Source organism: Aplysia californica, unplaced genomic scaffold (assembly GCF_000002075.1).
Source record: "Aplysia californica isolate F4 #8 unplaced genomic scaffold, AplCal3.0 scaffold00121, whole genome shotgun sequence".
NCBI classification, from domain to species: domain Eukaryota; kingdom Metazoa; phylum Mollusca; class Gastropoda; order Aplysiida; family Aplysiidae; genus Aplysia; species Aplysia californica.
The window spans coordinates 611,448-634,785 of NW_004797391.1; the positions used below are offsets into that span (position 1 = coordinate 611,448).

The window sequence follows — 23,338 nt, forward strand, 5'->3', positions numbered from 1 at the left end:
TGAGAATGTCTGCTGGCCTGTTAAGAAAAAATTAGCGATACGAAACTACGCTGTTGTGATTTTTTTGTTTATCCTCGTTAGTAACAAGCGCCATGTAATTTGCATGACAATGCGCTTGACCAATGCGAGACCTACATTTTCAACTCTGTGTGTTCCTCCTAATGGGATTCCTCATGCCTCTTTAGACTATCAAAACTGATACGAGATTTGCATTCAGGATTCATATTTCGTTCCATTACCCAGTATGAGAGCTTTGGAGAGAAGATGGAATTAGACACCCCTTGTCTCGGACTTCTTGGATTTGGACAACAGGCTAGGGTAGATCTTCTATTCTTGTTACTCCATACAATGTAATGATGCACACATAGATCTATTACCTGCAATGATTGCAGTTTCTGATTATTTCTTCATTTGAATTAATCTGATTCAAATTTAGACCTTATTCTGCAGTTGATAATTTATAGTTTTTCTCTGGTTCTGGTGGTGTTAACCTAGAAATCTATTTAGATCTAGATATTTAGATCTAGATCTAAATCTAGATTCTATGTATTTTTTGTGTGTAGGCTCAGCAGACAGAATAGTACAAGTCTGTAGCTGTAGCATTCTAGATTTAGGCTAGGGCTAAGGTTAGAGCTATTTTGAAATGAAGTTGTATCTAGATCTCTAGATAACAGTAAAAGCCAGAGGAATATATGTTTAGGTGATCTTGTAGTTCACGATCCATTTGTTTATATCCAGAGAGGAAATCCAGAAGTCTTGAAGACCAAATACTATTTGAATTAGGCTACACAAAGAGCAGGGATGCAAAACATCAAATTAGGATAAAATTCAGGGGGGCATGCCCCCCTCCCCCCCCCCCCCCCCCCCCACCTTCGTATTTTTTATAAGGTCAGGGGGGCAAGCCCCCCTGAAACCCCCTACTCTTGACTTTAACAAACGAACCTACAAAAACGCCTATGTTTCTTTTCTTGCTAAAGTATGAGGCAATATTTCTACCAAGTTGTTTTGGTCGTAGTACAGTGGAACATGGATTCAACGAAGTCGTCGGGCCTGGCCTTCAATTTAGTTGAATCTGAGTGTTTGTTATAGCACATATCAGGTTTTTGTGAAGTTAAACTACAGGCACAGAGCAAGTAATGCTGAATATATAATGTATTCGACTTTCTAAATCAAAGTAGCATTTTGGTTTCAAATTAGAGGCATTTTTGTTTCTTTGATACCGAAGAAATGCTGGAAAATTCCAGGAAAATACACTGAACTTTACCAAGTGCATGCTGCACAAAAGGGCCAGATTCGTTCAAAGACACATTTGTGTCATCTATCATAATAAGCTATAACGGAATGTATTGTTTGCCAAACAAGTTATGTTGCTGTGTACACAGAGCCGAAAACTGGCCGAAATCGTGCCTCTTTGTTTCCCAGGCCAGTGACTTCTGGAAGTCATTAAATCACTGCTCCGTGCCGTGTTACGTGGGGGTCTCTGGCCACTCTGTTGCGCATCAGCTACAGGCGGACAGTTCATGGCTTAATCGACACTTTTGACACTAACTATCGGCAGCATCCTCACTCTAACCTCAAATTATTCCACCCAAAAAGAAAAGAGCAAGATTCCCCCTCTCAGTCTGCGAAAAGCCGATCTCAATGCGACGATATTTGCCAATGTTACAGCGTGTGCAAAATGTTCTGAATTTCATCAAATTTATTCTGTGTGTGCTGCACTTAATTCACTTTTAATTTCCAAAGTTGACAGCGAGTCTCATCAAATTTTAGTACATGCACCACCAGTGACATATTTGTATATATATATATATATATATATATATATATATATATATATATATATAAACTCCATCACAGTCGGATGAACGGTTGTTGCGATATTTAGTCACTTTCATTCGATTCTCATCCAGTGATTTGTTATTTGCCTGTGCAACTGTGTATGCTGGATTCTATGCTGTTCTAAGTTCAACAGTTCTCCGCTAATTTCAAAGATTGTTGTTTTTATGAAAGGCAGACATATTTAGGGGGCTCTCGTGGCCTAGAGGTTAAGGTGTTGGCCTCTCATTCAAGGGTCCCGGATTCGAATCTAGGTAGCGACCAAAAAATTTTCTTCTCTAAAATTGTCTCCTTTCACCTCCTTTCCTACTCTCTAGCAATGTTCTGTTGTCTGCTTTCATTTCCATTTTCTGCCCCCACCCCCTCACCTCCTTTGCCCCCTCCTCTGGGCTCCTGACTCTTTCTGCAGCCTTTCTGCTGTTACTCCTTGGCTCCTCCTTAGTGCTGTCTTTCTGCCACACCCCTGATCTTCCGGTAGGAAAGATCTACACCTAGCCTTCTCGGACAAGGGCGAAAAATCTCGGAGGGCCCGTGTGCAAGTTGCGCACATTAAAGATCCCTTGGTGGTCTAAAATCGATAAGAGTAGGCTTCGGCCGCCACCCGTGCAAAATTCAAAATTTCCTACCAACTGAAAATATTAGGTGTGTCCCGCGCGCTCATATGACCTTATGCAGTTGCGAGCGCCGTAAAACACTTTACAAAAACAAAACAAAAGACATATTTAAGCTTCATTTGTATTAATTTTATCTTTGTTGATTGAAACCTGTTAGTGTGTTAGAATCCATCTGCCCGTGATTCATTTCTTACAAGTATATTGAAACCTCCCAATGGAACACACTATCGAGAGACATACCTCACCCCTGAATGAAATTTGTCACGTTTGCGGGTTTAAGAACGTAAGTGAAGTATAAAAGAGGTTGAAAAGAAAGGCTAGTACATGTGAGTCACCGCAAGGTGAGATTTTGTTAATTTATAATATTAACATTAGAGAAGACACAAGTGACAAATATTTGAGGTTTATTTGCCACAAATGCCACCTTAGGACCTATGACACTAAGAAGAACACCATCTCATCTGCACTTCACTTAAAAAGGTGCGAGATCTGGTCAGACACAGCCAGCACATATGGTGTACATTCGACAATCAAAATACGATACAAGATTACAGTGTTTTTCGTCATCGTGTCAGTGTGTCAGAGGGCTATCTGAAATCACCAAAGGAGCCCGCTGCAACAGTTGCTGGTGATTCTCCCAGCATCAACCGTAGTCTCCCCTCACAACACAGCCCTGTCACCAGTGGCGGTGGGTAGTGAAGGGCTCACGGGCTTGAGCCCCTACTCCCTCCCCACCCACCACCCCCAACTCTGTCCCAAATTAAATGAAAGTTTCTCTAGAATGAAATAAGCAGTTGAAACCGTTATGACCGCACGCAATGAACACAGCGTGATCAACTTGGCGGTTTGCTCGCTTATCCAATCACTGTTGTCACCGCTTACAACTATAGCAACCCAGCAGCCAATCACATGTCTATAGGGCTCAGAGAAGATGAGCCCTTTTCCCACTGCCTGTCCTTAATGAAACTCTTGTTGTAAAAAGGTAGAAGACTGGGAAAAAATAACACTGTACCAAGGCTCTCCTAGCCCTTACAATGGGGTGAAAGTTTACGACACACTTTCCCCCACTGACACAGATACCTTTGCGCTCATTGGTTCTTTGCTGGGTGCGTTCACCTTTCTCGACTACACGGCCTAATCCAGCTCGTAGAAGTATTATGTTTGAAGTGCTATGTGTGTATGTTTGTGTTTGTGACGCTGAGACTTAACATTTACAAATCAGGTCGAACTACTTTTAAGGCAACTTTTTCGTCACCCGAAAACTAATTAGAGGAAATTTGGAGGTGAATCGGCTTCGTCCCCAACATCAACAAGAATTTAACTAAGAACAAAGAGATGAAAAACAAAGGTAACTCTTCTTGTTTGAATGGTTCTCAAACTGCCGTGGCTCACCGTGAGTATAGAAAAATCATCACTGTTAAGTTCTTATTGCTTGCTATTTGGTGGTAAAGAACTGGAAGCAACCTAAGCCCCACCCAAATTTTGGTCCACCCACCACCACTGCCTGTCACACCCAGTCAAACAACCTCCATATATGACCCAACAACCAGACAATTGCTTTGGCTTGGGGCTGCTGGGAGAACAAGGAACTGAAAGCTGTCACTAGTCAATAACCGAAATTGAAAAGCGGGCTTAAGGCATCGTAGACAGTAAAGAAATATTATGATACGTTATGAACACACATTTGCTTCAAACAGCACCTACACTGTGCATCGAGGCCACAAGCGCGAAGAAAACGTCCACGGCATCATAGATAACCTTGCACTATACAAAAAATATTATGTGTAAACAGACCTGTGTCATTAGTGAATAAATACTATAATCTGAATTTTACCACCAGCCCAACGAATTTGGTTGTTGAACAAAAATGCAAAAACGTGGATTACTACTTTCCCGACTGTGGAACTCGGATTCAACGAGGTCGCCGGGCCTGAACTAAAGTCTCGTTGAATCCGAGGGTTCGTTATAGCAAACATAAGGTTTTGTGTAGATAATTACCGGCACTGAGCAAGTAATGTATAAAGAGAAGTAACAAGTGGTGCCTGAAATGCCTGCATATTATGAGCTGTGCCCCTCCCGAAAAAGACCAATCCGTTAAAATGCACACCGGTGTCATCTGGATTGTTGTGTTGCTGTGTAGAGCCTAGCATACGGCAATTTTTTATTCCATAGACCAGCGCTCAATTCATTAAGTACTTCTATGTCAAGGCTAGCATGTCATTGTAATAATGATCATTTGCCGGGGGGGGGGGGGGGAATGACTGACTCGTTTGTATCTCTGCGATATTCCACCTCCGGACAGCTAGTGCCCCCCCCTCCCTGACACACGCACACTACACACAGTCACACGTGTGGAAGCCACCCATCCGACCCCGACACACACTAGGCCTCGTGTAGACACGTGCGCGTGCCAACAACTCGTGTGTTGGTATGAAAGAAGGCCACTGATTGGTCGCTTGCAATCGGCTAAGCGAATAATGGTTCATGATGCTGGTGCAATGGATGGTTTCCAGGAATAGATAAAGTTCGTTCTGGGAGAAAAATGAGCAAAGCCATGTCTACAGGAGCTGTTCACCCTAGAAGCGACCTTGTTGAATCCGAGTTTGCTGATTTAAGTGCTCGTTGAATCCGAGTTATTTTTATTGATTTTAAAGAAGAAAAAGAACGGGAAATCCATCTCCTCTTGTTGAATCCGAGTTTGTTGAATCCGAAATCCACTGTACTTTCCCGACTTTGATGCCCTTTGGTGAGTAGTTGCCCACTTTGGTTGTCTTTATTCTTAGCAATTTTGAATGAATTTCACAGACTACTTTGGTTGTTATATAACTTTTAATTCGGTGTATATTACTTTTATTACCAAAGATAAGACGGCTGTCTTTGTTCACATGTTGTTGACAAGCTATTCCAGATATCTTCGTCGCGTTTTCACAAACTATACAATGAAAGTAGAAACTCATTGATGAAACAATTTGTATCTGTTGATAGTTCCTCTTTATTTGGTGAGCGTTGAAACAAAACGGTATATATGCCTTGGTAATAACCCCACGAGTGGAGTGAGCACAGGTAGAATGACCGGCAGCTGACCCCGGTCTCGCTGACCCAGCAGCGTACGGCCTGCCGAAACTAAACGACCGCTGATTCGGCCCTGTGTGTAGGGCCTAGCATACGGCAACGTTTGATTCCACAGTCCAGCGTCCAATTCATTATGTAGACACAAGCTAAGTAAGACATGGGTGCGTGCTAATAATGCGTGTTTTGATATGAAAGGAGGGCACTTGTTGGTCCCAAAGAGCAGTTTTCACTGCTAGCGATTCGTTGAATCGGAGCCTGCTCATTTTGGTGTTAGTTGGATATGAGTTATTTTTATTGATTTTCATGCAGAGAAAAAATGGGAAATCTAACTCCTTTATTCCTATATTGTGAGTGCTGGAGAAAAAATAGTGAAAATAAACTAAAAGAAACATAATACATCAGTATGGTTTCTCAGGAGACTGATGAGAATTCTATGGAGGAAGAAAAAGAATTAAAATCAAATGAAAGAAGCAGTGCTGAAAGAAAGCTGCATGGCATACTCACAAAAAAAAACCCAATTATGAAGAGACAAATTATGCAGTTTGTGGGACACTTTAATCGACACTATAATGGCTTTGAACATCTTACTTTCACTGGAATATTAGAAGGCAAAAGAGGCAGGTTTAGACCCAGAACAACTTACTTAGTGTACTGGAATAGATGGACGAAGAGGAAAGACCACAATGATATAGTTCTTTTAAGAGCATGCAAGTAGAGTAATGATGTGGTGAACCGTATTTGCCAACATCTGTTCCAGATCTGGCACTTGATAATAATGATATATCATATAAATATGGAACAAAAAGAGACAAAGATAGAATTTGTTTTGATTTACCAAAGTTGTCTTGTCCATTAAAATTAAAATCTAAAATGTAAGGTACTTTGGAAGACATAGTAGGCTTATGATACATGCTTATAAGCACAACAGACTTTTTTATAGCTGTATGAGTGAGAAATGGTCAGGGCCTGGGATGCAAAAACCGCAACATCCACTTTTGCACTTTTGAGAATATCAGCTTTTTTGAGTGAACATGCCTAAAAAGAAGATTTTTGGGTGGCTTTTACTTTTATAAAGTATGTGTTGGGTTTGGGCCGAAAACACTCTGTGTATCTGATAGCCATTTTTTCCATCTTACCCCCTCAAACATAGGTTACTCTGATCTGTTTGTCAGGTCAGCTGCAAATAGCGTTTTGTACTACTATAAAATACCCTTTTCCTTTCTCTTAGTGGTTGGGTTAGAGGCCCATTGCCTACATTTATCTGTTTTGATTTTATCAGTTGAAGTCAGAAACACTGTCAAAACTGCTGTAGCAGCTACCTTTCCAAGAACCAGCTTTACAAACGAACATCTCCCACTTCCCCACTTGCGGTTTTTTCTGTATTGTAATGAAACTGTCCAAGAGGTCAACCTGTGTAAGATGACCACTTTTGTTCTCAATAATGGGTGCATGGTCATCATGGACAGGTTTGCCTGTATTAACATTTTACTTGTACCTGTATAGTCTTTTACTATTATTTCAACACTTGCTAGCGCTAGAGTATGGCTTTAGTTTCACTCACTCAGCCCTGGGGCCCGGTCTGCTGGCTGCTGTGCCTAGTGGTTTAAGATCTTTAAGTAAAATTGAAAAAACCCAAACTAAACTAAATCAACTTCAATTGCTGTAATATTTCACACACACTTTGTTTTGTCATTACATGGACTATTACCGTTTACAGAATTTGAAAATGTTTGATAGTCTGTGAGATATTGCCATTTAAAAAAGGTCAGCAACACGCACTAAAAAGTGTCTCGGATGAAAGAGCAAGACTTGTTCTCACTTTATGTGCTAAGTCGTTTTCAATTGTAGGTCAAGAAAGCAACCTTCGCCCTTGTAATAGTCTGTTTCTTATAAAGAAATGGCCAGGGCTCAGGTGTAAAGTAGAGTCCGTTCTTATTTCAATATTTGATGTCTGTTTACGTCATTAAGCAGTAGGAATTTCTATCCTCGTACTGTTGGGTTCAGGGCCCAGTGCAGATGTGCGCAACCCGACTATCTGGGGCTCAGGGCTGAGTGAGTTAAAATGTTATTGTTAGATTTTGATCTTTTTCTACCTACGGATACTGAATCATTCTTCTGCAAGTAGTGAGGCTTTTTTCTGGTTTTATGTTTGGCACTGTTGTGAAATCAGGTGCTCATCAAAATAATGAAATCAGAGAAATCAGCATTTTTCTGCCCCATGAATAATCTAATCTAATTTTTGTTGTGGGTTTTTTTCTGCAAGACTTTTATGTGTATTTAATGACTCATTTCTGCCTAGATTTTATCGAAAAACATTAATCAAAGGCACAGAGAAATGTAGATTTGCAGTCTCTAAGGCCACTCAAGCTTTGGAAGTAACCAAATTTTGGTGGTCATTTTCTCACTCATTTTGCTCCTGACATAAGGCGACCCCCATCTTCTTCAGTTACTAATATATATGCATTTCTTTTCAAGATAGATGACTATTTTTATTTATCAAAAACAAGGCGAATAAACAGGACTTAAGATTATACCAATAACCCCATATATGCCCCAAAATTGACGAGTGGCTGATTCCACCATGTCCCAACTCACGCTTTTCTCTTTCTTGTGTTGGCACAGACTGGGGTTTTAGGAGCAAGTTTCTTTCAACTTACCAAATGCATAAAGTCATAAAGAAAAGTTTAAGAGAGTCATAGACATTGAATATAGATGAATAAAGCTTTTATACTCAGCTGGTTGTAGTATTATGTTTAAAGTACTTTTCAAAGCACCAAAATAATATTTGTCTCTCACAAGCTGAATGCTTATACCAGGAGACTTTTTTTTCTGGCTCGCACATTGTTCTTTTTTTAATATTGGGTGTAGGGGGTCTCATGTGTTTGTGCAGTACACCCATCACTCCATGCTGAATTGATCTTGTTTTTATTTCCTTGATTTTGGATTTTGATCCTCTTTTTTTTCCTCATTTCTTTTCAGTGGTTTCTGAAGAAAGCCGAAAGGCTTTTCTGACTAACCCTAACATAGCAATAACATTTCAGGACTAAAGGAAATCGGTGACTCTTTGATCTCTTGGTCAAGGTCATAGGATGATCAGACCGGGTTTGGTCCAGGATCGGATTTTAGACCTGTCGACAATGAACAACCCCTTGCCTCCACTGAACACTCTGCCCCAATGGTCTCGTGTCAATGTGTTAGACAAGGTTGGCTCTTCCTTTGCTTCTTTCAATCTTTTAAGATTAAAATGTTCTGTTTGTGTCTGTGTCTTTTTCCTGCAACCCATATATGAAAAAAATATTATAGGGAAGTTATAAAGGTTTTCTTTATATCCCAACAATTATCTCTACTTTCATCTTTCTTCTTAGAACAGATGGAAGTAATTATTATCTTTCCCATGTCACTCTTTTTACTCTTTTCTTTTCCATTTTCTTTCTCCCTGTTACTCTCTTCTCCCCATCTCTTTGATGTCTGTTTGTCTCTCTCAGAAACTCTAGAACCCATCATGTAGGCCTATAATACATTTTAAAACACACACTGGCATAAGTGTGTACGCTCACACACGCATCTGCATTCGTGCAACTGTTCACATGTGCACTTACAAGTGAATACTTAAGTACTCACACATAAATACACACACACATACGTGCCCGCGCACACACACACACACTCACACACACTCACACACGTGCACGCACACACACGCACACACAAGACATATGCATATCCTATTGGCCCTCATAAGGTCATAAGGTAAGGAGACAGAGAGATACACTCCCTTTCACAAAACATTCATGCTGCATCTGAATACAATCCACTCTTTTGAAAACTATTCATACCTTGACACATAGATAAAAAAAAGATATGATCCCAACAGATTTAAGAATATGGATCCTATGGCTGGACATTTGGAGTCAAGGTAGTATCAAAAACTGTTCTAAACAAAGTTGATTCATCCTGTTTGGGTGGTTATTAGATTTTCTTTGCTGAAACGTCTGGTAAAGGATTTGGAAGTTTGATTTTTTCTTTAAACATTTTTTTTTCTCTTCATTATTTTGTTCCTATCATTCCTACTCTTTATATAAAACTGTTTGACTAAGTAGGCTACAAGTATTCATTTTCTGAAAGACACTCTTGAGTCAGAATTGGTATTTCAAAGGAAATTAAAACTTTTTTTGTATGAATAGCTGGGGTTGGGGTGAAGCGGACGAGACTATGACATAGTCTTTTTATAGATACCCCATTGTCATTTTCGTCCCACTTACTGTAGTTTTCATTTACTCCATTTGCTTTTATTATTTTCATTTGGCACTCAAACTTTTCTTAATCAGTACAATTATTAGATAGTCTTTGTAGTGGGTACTGGTATAGAAGTCGCTACTAATGCCATTGTTGATTGCCTACTTTAACTATGTCTTAGAAAAGTGCTTAATATTAGTAGTGTAATAATCATTGCTGGAAAGAACTTATTCATGCTTTCATCTTTTATTCAGTCATTGACCAAAAAGAGTTTTCTGAATTGCAGTATGTTTTGTATTTTCCTCATTTGTTAAATTTTGTAAAAAGAGTTGAATGTCAAATAATCATCAAATTATAAGATTATGATATCTCATGAAATGATTAAATGTTTATATGGTGTTATTAGTTGCTGTCTTAGCCAATTATAAATCTTTAATTTCCAAAGATATGACAAGTCAAGCATAAGATTTATTTCTGAAGTCTCAGTATAAAATTCTTCATGATTATGTGCTTTGTCCAGGCTCGCTATCCAAAACCATTTGTCAAAGATAACAAACTGAACATGGACCTGGGTGAGTCCCTAAAAGATGGAGCAAACGACGATGAACGTTTGTCTGTCATAGAGATGAACCCGGCTCAAAGGATTCAGTACCTGGAGCGCAGCCTGTTGTTTTTACGACAGCAGCATTCTGATGTGCTCCACTCACTTCATGAGGAAGTTGAAAGCCTCAAGAAGGAAAATAAAGGTAACTTATCTATCATCAGCTGGTTCTGTCTGTAACACATGTGGAGCAGACTAGGGCACATTACTGACTTCTGTGTGTACTGTCATATGTTCTGTGTGGTTGGTCGCTTTGTCTTGTTAAGTTCTTGTGGGGGTGTGAAAATGTCCAAAATTGTATAGGTTTCACACCTCTTGCTACACTGTGAGGTTATTTAAGAGTAAGAGGCAGGATCTCTGAATTTAATGTCCATCTCCAATAAGACAGAGCGAAATAGGTAAATTTGTGTAAAGTACTTTTTGCAGGGATAATGCATCAAACTGAGTTGAGCCTCGAACCCCTGAACCAGCAATCTCACCCTCACAATTACGAGTCCAGAAGCCTAACCACTAGACAACACTTATGGTGATGGTAGCTGACTTAAAATACCAGTTTTGTACTTTTGATAGTAATGGTTTATGCTTTGGGAAAATACTGCCCTGACTCAATGAATTTGCTTAAACTGTTGGGAGGTTTTGTCACTTTGTTCTCAGAGCTGCAGTTCAAGATTGTAATGAGCCAGAAGGCAGCCAAAGCCATGAGGGAGGAGAAACTGAAAGAAAAGAGAGAAAGAGGAGAAGCAGAGTCAACCGACCAGGGTGAGTGGGTACATGGGGTTGAATTGCTTCAAACTCGAGTGCATCTTAACATTTTGCAATATTTTTGTCCTTTTCTTGAGTCATCTTAATTAAATTTAATTTGGACCCACCTCATACTAAACCTTCTTTTTGGTAATACTTTCCACTTTCTTTTTTATTCTTCTCAATGGTCAGATTCATACATACAGTTGAACCTGTGTAAGAATGAATCACAAAGGAGCCAGAAAAAAATTATGTCTTAGACAAGGGATCTAGGGGGGAGATGGTGGGGGGTTTCAAAGGCCCAGCTGGTTGGATCAAGGGTCACTTGTTCGGTCGGCAAGCAGTGGTCAAAACTTCTCACGTCTCAACTGCTATCCTCTCTGGTAATGACATGCGTCAGTCTTACTTATCCAATTACCACAAGTGCTTGCATTTCATAGGACTACTGTCTTACCTATTAAAAACAGAAATGTTTGAACATCTCCTTTGCTTCCACCCTTAGCCCCACCCATCGGTGTAACAAGCACAGTCAACCAATGCCAACTCGCTTGACCATGTAAGAATGATTCAAGGAACTCTTTTTTTCGGCTGGCCATACGATTAGGGCGGCAGGCATTGGTCAAACTAATTTCACACCTCTGGCTTCTGGCTACCCAGGAAAGTTTCCGAGGTGGCTCACTACTCGAGCACTTTCACTGGCACTCGTGAGATTTCAAGCTCACACCACCCTGATCATCTGCATCGCTCAGGGCTCACATAGATCTAGGTAACATCTACCCCAAGGAGGTTATGCAGTAAGGTCCTTGTTTTTTAAGTTTTAGTAAGAGTTTTACAGCATTTTTCAACTCTATAGAGTCATATAAGTGCCGGTAAGGTCCTTGATCTACCCCCAAATTGCTACCTTACTCTCCTTCCTCACCCTGCAGCATGGCGTTAAGTTTTAAGTCGGCGGAACCAAATTGCGAGTTTTGTTTCAAATCCAGGCTGAGTGGGCAAAGCATTTTCCGTCATAGACAGATAAAACCAAAGGAAAGGAGCGGATTTTTCTTTAAATAATGAAATCAAAGAAACAGGCATTTTGCCGTTTGTTTGGAAATTTGTATCCATCTTTTGTTCACTGGCTCAACCCTTTGTATGTCTGTTTAAAAACACATTTCTGTGTGCATTTTACTGAAAAACGCTGGTTAACTCTTTGACTACCATGGGCCGATCTATCGGCTCCATAACTTCTTAGTTCGTGGCCAAGAGCCGAATTATCGGCTCGCGCTTTTCTTTCCCTTTCCCTTCCACAATTTGACTCAACCTTTTCGTTTCATGTTTTTAACTGCTCTGCTTGCCATACATCAGTCAACCAGTGAAGGAATTTAGTGCCTTTTGTGTTTTATTCTGCTGTTTTTTGGCATTTTTTCATGTTTTTTTTACCCGCCCTATGTTGCTCGAATTAGTTTACACGCATAGCAACGGCAATATGGCTGATAACCCATCAGGTCCCCCCCCCCGTCACAACGTTTTTCTGCTTCAAAAGCACTGGAAAAGTTTGATGGGGAACTGTCAATACTTTCCGATAGTGATGTAGGAGGTGATGAAGTTAGACCTAAGTCGGACAGCAGGGACAGCGATGAGATTGAAGATTCGCAAAGAGGGGCATGTGTGCAGCGTTTTTTTCTCTTTTTTTCATTGTGATTTATTTCACCAAAAGTGCGACAACTTTGTATATACTTAACCATTGTGCATGAAACTTGGCCCAGTTAGAGACAATTGGATATACTTCAGTATGACCAAGTCATGAAGTGATTGGATTTAGCAGCTATACACTGTGAGGAATGTAAGTTGAAAATATTTTTTAAAATGTTTTCACCTTGTGTTCACTTACCTCCCATGTTTGTTTGGATTTATGATTTTTTTCAATTTTTGTATTAGATTAAAAATATTCTACATTCAATTACCTTCATTTTGGTATATAACATGTCTGACTTCCAGATGGAATTATGCCCATCAGACACAAAAGAAGAACAGGGGTACTTCTGAAATTCTAAGACTAAGAAATGCCTTGGTCACAGCGCGGAAAATGCCTTGGTAGCCAAAGAGTTAAAAGCTCAAAAAATATAAATTTGCTGTTTTCAATGACTCTCAAGCTTTGGAAGTCACCAAATTTTGGCGGCCATTGTCTCGCAAATTTTACCCCTGACACCAGGCGACCCCTACCTCCTTTAATTACAAATATCTCAACTTCTATTCAACATGGATGAGTATTTTATTAATTTAATACAAGACCAATGAACAAGCTTTAAGATGATACCAATAACTCTATTTACCGAAAAATTGATGAGCGTCTGATTCCACCTCATCATGACATGTAGGCTTGACATTATTGTGAGCCTGAGCTAATTAACCCCTCTCGGCCAGTAAAGCACACAGTGTCCCTGGCATACACTTATGTGTTTAGTGCTGAACAGAAAATTTCAGTACTCAAGCCCAATGAATTTTGTTCTCTTTTACAGGTGATAACTCATCAGTGTCATCTTTCTCCAAACTATTGGATGCACCAGAGAGAAGCAGAGGTGAGGAAGTGGTGCATCTTTACACTGTTTTGTCAACATTTATTTAAGTATCCTTGAAGTTTGTCTGTTTCAAGTCTGGATTTTTTATTTGCTTCAGTGGGTTGGGTTTTTTTAGCACACCAATAACAGAGGAAAGCCCTTAAATATTTTTTCTTATAAACAGCAAAGGTTTTACACTGCCATTCATGAATGTAGAAAAACATTTTTTTATGCTATTGTTACCGTATTAATGTTATGGTTTCAAATATAATTTTTTGCAAATCCATCCAACTTGTGCAGCATTTAAATTGGGTTTATAGTGGTGCCGTAGAATAAATCTGTTGCGTGTTTCCCTTTTGGAGAATCATAGGTTTTGATTACTGTTTTCACTGACTCAGTAAATACTGGACTTTGTTCGAAGGAAAAGTTTCAAATTGTCTGATGACTTTGTGAATTGTTAGAACTGGGACCTTTCTCAGCAGAGCATAGGCATTTAGGCTATGAAATATGAAAGCCGTCCCATGTGGCCCTTGTTATTTGAGAAAATTTAGTCTCAAGATCTGGGGTCCCTGGAAAAGATAGTGCTTCCTTGATATATCAGCCCCAACGGATTAAACTGCCATCAGTTTACCCGTTGGTCTTAATTCATAATCCATTTAAAATACTCCGCTTACTCTATACTATATAAATCTATATTCTATAATCTGACATCGTAGTTTTCTGCATGGAAATTTCAAAATTCTGCGCAGAATTTTACACCCAAAATGACAAAATTCTGCAAAAGTTCTTCAAAAATTCTGCAAGGATTGCGACCATGTCTAAATTTCTCCATGCTGCTTTAAAGATATAAGTACCAATTAATCATATAAGCTGAGAAGAAGCTCTACAGACCCAGTAAATAACCCCCCCCCCCCTCCCCCCATCTGTATTTTTGTTCTGAAACACAAGCCCATAACATAAAATACTAGCAAAAAGTGTGACTCAAAGAAATGAGACCCCATTGTATACCGGTACATTCAAAATCTGGGAAGCTGTCAGTTTGAGCTATATCATTGATTGTCAGCAAGCATTGAATACTAAAAAGTCAAAATGTTATTTGAGAATTTGAAAAAAAAGAAGTCCTAGGAAGATGGGCAGAATATGTAGGAGAATTATTTGAAGATAAAAGACCACCCCTACTACAACCAAGCAATAACAATTGTCCCAACATCATGGGTCTCAACTCAAAATTTTTTTAAAGGAGGAACTTTCCGCATGATCGCGACAGAAACCCATTTTCGCGAGACACCCACTATTATTATACTGTTGGACCCTAGAATGTTGAAATAAGAACCATCAATTTATCAAAGCAAGGTTATTTCATACCAGTTTGAGGGTTTGGAAGATAATTTCAAGTAAGAGTCACTTTCCAAATATTTACAATCTTGATTACATACAGAAAGTGGAGGCGCACTGTGGTCTTGTGCGACTTATATATATTTATATTTTACCTTCATCATATTCGCCTATATAAACTATATAAAAATGAATCTTGTTTTGAACCTGGGAAAAGGCCTAGAACCAGAATATCGACTGTCATGAACCAATCTGGGTGTAAAGATTCATATAATAAACGTGAAAGACAAAATGAATGCTCAAACTCAAAGTAGAGTAATAACTTGAATAGCTCAAGTAAACCTATTCAGTGTGAGAGGTGTAAGAACTGTTGGAGGGCAAGATACAGTGACACTGAAAATCTGCGAATCTTGAACAAAAAGCTAAAATATAGAGACACAATTAACTGTCACCCGTCCAATGAAACGCGAACACTTAGGCCCCTACCCTTAGTTCATTAACAGGCTTACAAGTAGTTATGACGGATCCCGATTATACACAGGGCATGCACAAACGCGCACTTTACTTTGCAGAGAGCTGTAATAGTAATCAAAATTCTAAATATTAAAATTTGCTTCCAATTTCTTTTCTTTTTTTTTACTCTGGTGTTGCATCCAGCCCTCCCCCCATCCCCGAGTGTATCTTTTTTTTAAAATCAATAATCTCCCCCCATTCCGGAGTCCTGTACTTCACAGCGCTCAGAACGCATGCAGGTTCATTGACCGGTCACAATGACGAGCTCGGTAAGACGCTTGTATAACTGTCTTTTCTTTTTTTTTTTTTTTTTTGCCCCCACAAGCGACAGCACAGTGACGAACATTATTTTCAAGGCGACATCCCGTTTGTAATGCAGAACCTGCATGTTACAAATGTTTTTGCGTATTCAGACTTTTACAGACAAATTTCTGAGATCTTGATTTTCCGGTCGAGCCTTGGTGTCACAATTCTGCTTGCCGCCATAGCCGCCTGTTCGCGTGAAACGTACTCTCACAACGGGAAAAGCAGAATTAACATCACAATCGCGACCGCCAAAAATGAACTTAAAGAGGTTATGGGATTTGCTTTTTAAATAATATTCGAGATCTTTTATGTATTTTCCCGCGTCTCAGCGATTTTTTTTTCAAATTCCCGGATAATTCCCGAGGCCTGGCAGTCACTCTGCTCCCAGCAACTCTCTTTCTGATTGACCCGCTTTCGCAGTAGCGGAGTTTAGCGGATGACATGGCGGTAGCGGAAATCCGCTAAATAGCGGAATATTGACACCCATGCAACATTATAAAGTCTGAGGTAAAGCTCGCAAGTAGCATTAGAAACACCCCAGAAGGAAAAGCCCATCCACCGTCGATTTACGGGCGAGGTCAAGTACCACATTACATACGTACTAACAGAACAGTTTTCCGCCAGACACATGTGTGCTTTTGGTAAACTGAAGCAGAAGTTCAGTGGCATTTGTTTTCAACGCATTCTTTCCTTGAAAAAATTTATCCATTTTTGCTGAAAGACAAATCCCGTATCGCCTGTACTCCTATACAATAGCGTTTGCACAATAGATTTAGAATCTAGATAGGGCAGTGCCACTAACTGAAGTGTTTTTAGGCCATTCCTAAAGATGGGATATTAACCTGTTCTTATGCACAATAGAATTGTAAGTGGGTGATCTATCAATGTCATGCTCATTACTGTACCTGAATAATAGAATAGGGGGAACTGCTGCTGGTTTTTTCCCTCTCCCTCACTGTAATTTTTTCCTCTACTTCTTCTGTATGTTTGTCTCTCACTTGTGAACTGCTACTGCTATTTCCAGGGTTCCTTGATAGTGAAGTAGACTTTGTACTGTTGAGGCTAGAGAGGTGAGCAGAGTAAGCCTGATTCCCCGTTTAGACCTCTCTGTTGACATCCACCCCTTGGCGCTCATATGACCTATGCAGTTGCGAGGGCCGTAAATCCTTACAAAAACAAACAAAAATCAAGATCTAGATCAATTCTGTTTCCAAAACAAAAAAACGCTCTAATTTCCGGCTTCCAGTGAGAGGGGGATCACTCTAACGTCGTTAGCTGGCTTCACTTTAATTTTTTTGTCTCGCAATTCTACGTCTCAAAGCATAGTAATAATGCTGCAAAATTTGTCAAAACTCAACAAAATTCTGCAAAAAAATCAAAATTCCGCATCAGCGCTGCCGTTGATCCATTTTCCGTGGCCGCCTTGCAGCGCCCAGGGAAAACTATAATGTAGGTATAACGGTGCCCATGACTGGCTTTTTCTTGTGTCATATATAATAGAATCCTGGTCTTGACTTTTCAAAATATGTCCGACCATAATGCAGTTGTAATGCACATAGTCTGAGTCTGTCACACCAAACATTACAGATCGCCATATTTGTACCTGTCTGTGGTGCAATGTCGAGGTTCTTCCTCCTTGTTTGAAAAAGATGTGAGTTCGATTATTGTCTTGGGGTAGTCTATTTTATGTTTTGTTTTTCTGATGGGATGCTGTATCCGTCTCACCTCGGGGTAGCCCTGGAAAGCAGAGTAACTTCTTAGGTGATCTAAATTTTATGTATAGGGGTGTAAAAAGTTACCAAATTAAAAAAAAAAGCAAAATCTTTTACGCAGAAGAAGATAAAAACGAGGAAATGAAAATCGTCTTCCTGGAGGAGGAGGTGAAGGAGTTGAAGCATGCCCTGCGGGAGACTCGCAACAAAAACCAGTATCTGACACAGCTCTTGGAGCAGGCAGAGGAACAGAGGAAGCGACAGTAAGTTTGCTGTATTGACTGCTGTCTGCATCTTGTTAAACAAACAGAAAAGGTGCATGTGCTGGAATTGTGTGTGAGTGTGTTTGTATTTGTGGGTGTGTAAGTTGGAGGGAGGGGGAGGCCATGTGTGTGTGTGTTGTGTGTGTACATGTGTGTACCTATGTATTGTGTATGTGTGTGCGTGTGAGTGCGTGCATGTGTTTGGCATGTGTGTGTAAGGATATGCATGGACATCTGAGGCGATGGGACAATTACTCAACCAGTTTAAGTAAGAGAAGAATGCTGAAAATGAAAGCTTTATAAATGATCAATTTTTGCAAAATGGTATCTGATGAGGACAAAACAAGGTTACGTCATCTATTGCAGATAGAGAAATTTTCTTTTGATACTGATAACAAGATATGAATGTCGTATATATATGAATTATTGGTTGGGGTGAGGAGAGCAAGAGATGAGGGTTTAGTTCTGGGGTTTGGATTCATCGCTAACCCCACACCTTTACACCCCCTCCCCCCCCTCATTTTGAGCTGCAGGCTGTGTGCATTGTGCTTTCACTTTAAAATTGTCAGCTTGCTTAATCTGCTGAACTGTCACACAGAACAGACGAAAGAGTAGATAAAGAATTGAGAAAGAAAACCCTACGTCACTGACATTTTGAAACACACAACATTTTGTCACAGAGCCCTTTATTAATATTATTATATGGGGGGGGGGGGGGGAGATGCAAAACTCGCTAAGAGACATTTAGGAAAAAATCGAGATTTTTTGCTTAAATAAATGCACATTGTTACTGGCTATCAGATGCACAAATTGCTTTTTTCGGCCAAAACCCTACACATACTTCATAATAACCACCAAAAAATCTCAGAGAGAGAGAGAACGAGAGAGAGAGAACGAGAGAGAGAGAGAGAGTTGTACTCAGATATATTTTTGTGCCATGAAGTCTCAACTAAAAATGTCAAATCCTCTACAGGCAAGGTGCTTTTGATGCCCTCAAATATGAGATGGACCAGGGAGACGAAGGGTTGACAGAGACAGCGGAGCAGATCGCCTCCGGCTCCCCTCCTGTCCAGTCCAACGGTCAACCACTCAGTCTCCAGCAGTGTCACGCCATCATCAAACACCTGCAGCAGGTCAACGACCAACAGAGCCATGAGGTTAGATTGAGTTTTAGTTTTTTAATATGAGGATGACTCTCAAAGAATACACCAAAATCATCTTGCACTATTTCCAAAAATGAAAAACAATAGAAAAACTTTACCTTGGACATGTGTGTTGTATATACCTTCAAGTTTTTATTTCATGTGCTACAAGTGCTAAATGTGGCCACCACTGGCAGCACGGACATCAAGCTGATATGAAAATTCACCCAAAAGCACCTCAGGATTTCTAGGTCCACCGTGTTGATTGTAGCTGTTATTCGATCTTTGATATATCATCGATATTTGGTGTAAGTAAATTTAAGGTCAGAATTGTTTTAACAATTATTTTATCTTTTCCCCCTACAGCTTGATAGGTTGAAGTTGGACCTGAGAGATGTGCTATATTCTCACAAATGGACTCCTGATGCTTACCTCATGGCTAAAGCATATGTCGCTGAGGACGACCGTAAGGAGGATGAGAAGGGTGGCAGCCTGCCTCGAATACCACTGAAAAATCCCAGTAGAAAGTTGTGAGTACAGTAGTTCATTCTGCTTTTTTTTTTCTTTTTTTTAAATTTCTGAGAGCAGTGAATGAGTGATCTGAAGATTCAGCTCTTTCTGTAACACATATTACAAGGTTACTAAGAGACGTTTCTGTGTCATGTTGACTTACTTAAAATTCAATCCGAATCTAAAGAGTTGTTTGCCTATGATTAGTTCTTGAAGGGGTGTCTTTATCCAAAGGCAAAGGCATCTCATGCTTGAGCATCAGGTCATAAACTAGATTTCCAGCTGTATAACCCTTACTGTACCATTGGCGACTAGTCGCCCGGCCAGGCCGTAGTATGCACTGACTACCGCTGGTGGCTTTAATCGCCGATGCAACACCAGGCACCCTAAACATAATCAAACAATGAAGGGCCGTACTGCACTGAAGTAAATACCAAAGGAAGTCTCTCTATATGATAGCTGATGTACCTCTATGAATTTTTAAAGTGTTTCTTAGGCTGCCAAGGTTTTTTTAATTAAAAAAAAATTCTACCACAGCCACAGCGTTCTAAACTGGTGCGGTACTTGAGGGTTTTTCAGTTTTTCATTTTATGAGCCTGTGGTACTGCAAGTGTTAAACAAGTTTGTGTTACCGGTACCTTACCAAAAGTACTTCATTTCCTCTCTGTTCTCCCAACAGAATATTGGTATTTGGCAGGCAACAGAGCAGGCCTGTGAGGAGCATGATGACAGCATGTACTACAATAATAATCTTAATGTGTGCGTTACTCAGTTGCTGGCTAAAATCTACATGTACTCCCTTGGGGATGATATATTGTACAACAAAAAGCAGTTGCTGATCATGGGAGTAGTTGTAAAATTTTCAGCCTTTTACAGAAGGAGCACACATGTGTATATTATAACCATTAAACAAAAGGAAAAATAAACCAGAGAAAGTAAAAATTTCTATCAAGTAAAATCCGACATTGTAACCTCATTTTGTTGATAAAAAAAGACAGCTTGAGTTTTCAGCTTAACTGCAGTGACTCTGTGGAATACTCACACCCCTCACCTTCAGCGCCCTGTTTAGCAAGATCAGTTAAAAAAAGACCCTGTTACTTTTGAGACTTTTAATTCGGCTTTCCTTCTTTTCTCACAGGCCTGAGATTGCCTATATCAGGGAGAATGTAAGTTTGCCAGCCCTTCGGCAGACAGTTGGGAACAAGGCAGTGGAACGACGGAAAAGGACACAAGTCCTCCAGCGGGCTAAACTACGACCGGGCGGAATGCCCCCTTGACCTGATCTCAGTTACTTATTTTAGTCCCTTCTTCTAAGTCCATTTTCATTGGTCTTATAAATTAAGTTTGTTATCAGTTTGTTTTCCGGTACATCACATTTCTGTCATCTAAACATTTTGAATGAGAATTATTTCATCAGTAAGACTAAGTCATCTTCACAAAGAGTGTTGTAAAAATAAGAATATAGTCAAGGCACAGCAGAATCTGGTGAAAAGCAAAATTGGTGAGCTGAAAGGAGAAAGTCTGTTGACTGCTTGATCATTTACGCCAGAGCTACAGAATTGTGTACATTTTCTAAAAGGTTTGTCAGATTGCATTTCTATTTCAATGGATTTTTTAAGCGACAGAACTGGTGTATTTCTTTAATGGAGTCCACTGTGTGTGAATATTTCAAAGTCAGTCTCGTGCAACTGATGGAAGAACTGCCGTGCCACTTTACCCAAGGCTTTGACTGTTGACAGAGGTCACAAAGTCCCAGGAAGTTTAACTCTTGCCATGTCCTGCACACAACGAGGGCATATTGTCAGTTGTTGATGTAGGAGGAGGCTGTAAGCATAATAGGTCCCCACACCCTACCCCCCTTATTTTCTTATAGCATTGGTGATGAAGGAAAAAAGCTTTATAAATATAATCATAATAAATATTTGGATGTGAAACTTAGGACTGGAGGATGTGTGTACAAGTGCCACAGTGATAAAGAGGAAGAGGCCTGTGCTATGCTCTGGCCTGAGCAAAACTACTTATTTTAAAAGTGGACCGTAATGTCTTACCTGTTGACAATTGAACTTCAATTTCAAGCTTTTCTCGGGTGAATTGACACAATAAAAACAAAGAAAACCGTTTTAGTGAAGTTGTTCAACGCTTTTAGAATAATAAATGTCTTTTGCTTTGATGGGAATTGTGATAATTGTACGGTCCTGATGTTTACAGCATCTCAAAGGATGTGATATATATTATGTACTCAAAGCACTGATGTTCATAAACTTGCAACATTTCAAAGAATGAGATGTATTCATGTTCTGATTGTTCAGTCTCATAATATCTCAAACGATGTGATATAATGTACTGATGTTCTCAGACTCACAACATATCAAAGGATTTGATAAACTGATATCATGTACCGATGTTCACAGGCTCACAATATTCCAAAGGATGTGACATATCTTTGCTGTCGCAAGACAATTACTATCACCATTGTTACTTACTCTATAAATGAAAGTGTAAAGCAAAGTCAGAAGGAGTTACTAATTGTTCTTGCAACAGCGACTGCTTATGTTTTTAAAACTAGCTCAGAACATTCTGGAGGATGCTGTAGTAGGAGAACAAAACCATCAGCTTAAGGATCAAAACCATTGTCGTAATGACTTGTTGATTGCTTGTGTTCACATGTTGTCATCAGGCCTGAAGGAATACGTTGTACATACATACATGCATGTAGTCATTTCCCTGCCATTTCACAAACCGAATATAGTGATACCGTACAGTGGTGAGCTTACCCCTCTTCACAATAACTTCCTTCATGGTGATTGATACAGTGGATCCCCTTCGCACCAGATTTTTTAATTTCATAATATTTTGCTATGGCAAAAAACATGTTTATAATATGTCAGGTGTTAAAAGTCAGTATGTACAGTGAAAAAAAATTAGTTCATTCTGCTGACATACCGATATTTCAATTTCAATTCTTTTTTCTCAGTTATCTAAAATATTTACTTTCAAGTCAATGGTCTTAGAATTTAAAATTGCTTCCAATAAGTGGAAATTGAAACTAAAAAAATCTGAAGTTCAATTTAAGATTTAGTAGTTTTCTTCAAACTCACGTACTGAAAAACCCAGAGTGCTAACCAATATATATATTAATGTGGATGTGTTGTGATGGGGTTCTGCTCTATATTATCTATGTATAATTTTCATGACAATATATATGTATATGAGAAGCAAGTGTAAAAGGAGAGAATGTGAATGAGCTCACTAATATGTTATTTTGAGGGTAGTATTTCATGTGTGCCATGCCTATCATTTTGCGTGGAGCTCTTATGAATCTGAAGGTAAACTTCACTCCATTCCAACTTCAATGTGAGTGGCCTTTATGAATAAATTTGTGAACAGAAGCGTGTCTTGTTTAATAAAAATTGCATCTTATTTCATAGTGGACAAGTCCACAGCACCCTTCCCACATGCTCAACCTCTGTACAGTCAGGCACGGATAACTCAAACATTTCAGGGAATGCTAAATGCGCTGACACATCCATAATTTGGGTTAACCAAAAAAAAAGAAAGAAAACAATAATGAAAACAAGAAATATACTGTTGGGGAATGGCTAATTGTATGAGCTATCCGTGATTTTGATTTTTCTTTGTTGATGTGATCTGTCTGTGCCCAACAGTACTTTCACAAGTGTGAGGTTCTTGTTGTATGTTGCTTTTTCTGTTACAGTGAAAGTGCTATTTTGCCCTGCCAAATGCGTGTGTGCCTGAAGAAAGGACCCAGTTGTCAGCAAAGCTATTTTTGAGTTTGAGCAACAAGGTGAAAAGGCCAAAAAAGTCGAAGGCCCAGCTGGTCCAAAAATTTAGTTCCTTTAGATAAAACACATGTTTAACCATTTCTTAATAGCGTGGAAGGATTTTATAATTTTTGA

At 39.5% G+C, this 23,338-nt stretch overlaps 1 protein-coding gene across 5 annotated transcripts; it reads left to right on the forward strand.

Annotated features, from left to right (window-relative positions):
* Positions 1-55: 55 nt before the first annotated feature.
* Positions 56-21,539, forward strand: LOC101853231 (coiled-coil domain-containing protein 74A). Of its 5 annotated transcripts, none has more exons than XM_005096097.3 (9): positions 57-318; positions 8,502-8,725; positions 10,279-10,504; positions 11,014-11,118; positions 13,602-13,661; positions 17,628-17,769; positions 18,743-18,926; positions 19,278-19,441; positions 20,560-21,539. In XM_005096097.3, exons 2-9 carry the CDS (start codon positions 8,612-8,614, stop codon positions 20,696-20,698), a joined length of 1,134 nt encoding a protein of 377 aa, XP_005096154.1. In that variant the 5' UTR covers positions 57-318; positions 8,502-8,611; the 3' UTR covers positions 20,699-21,539. The 5 variants fall into 5 exon arrangements, with proteins under 5 accessions (XP_005096157.1, XP_005096154.1, XP_005096153.1 ...); XM_005096096.3 differs by having other exon boundaries at positions 58-318; positions 8,564-8,725; XM_005096098.3 differs by lacking the exon at positions 57-318 and adding an exon at positions 330-350 and having other exon boundaries at positions 8,564-8,725.
* The last annotated feature ends 1,799 nt before the right edge of the window (positions 21,540-23,338 follow it).

Coding starts and splice junctions, on each gene's coding strand:
- LOC101853231 (XM_005096097.3), top strand. CDS start 8,612: ATGATCAGACCGGGTTTGGTCCAGGATCGGATTTTAGACCTGTCGACA. Junction 8,726..10,278: donor GTGTCAATGTGTTAGACAAG/GTTGGCTCTTCC, acceptor TGCTTTGTCCAG/GCTCGCTATCCAAAACCATT. Junction 10,505..11,013: donor CCTCAAGAAGGAAAATAAAG/GTAACTTATCTA, acceptor CTTTGTTCTCAG/AGCTGCAGTTCAAGATTGTA.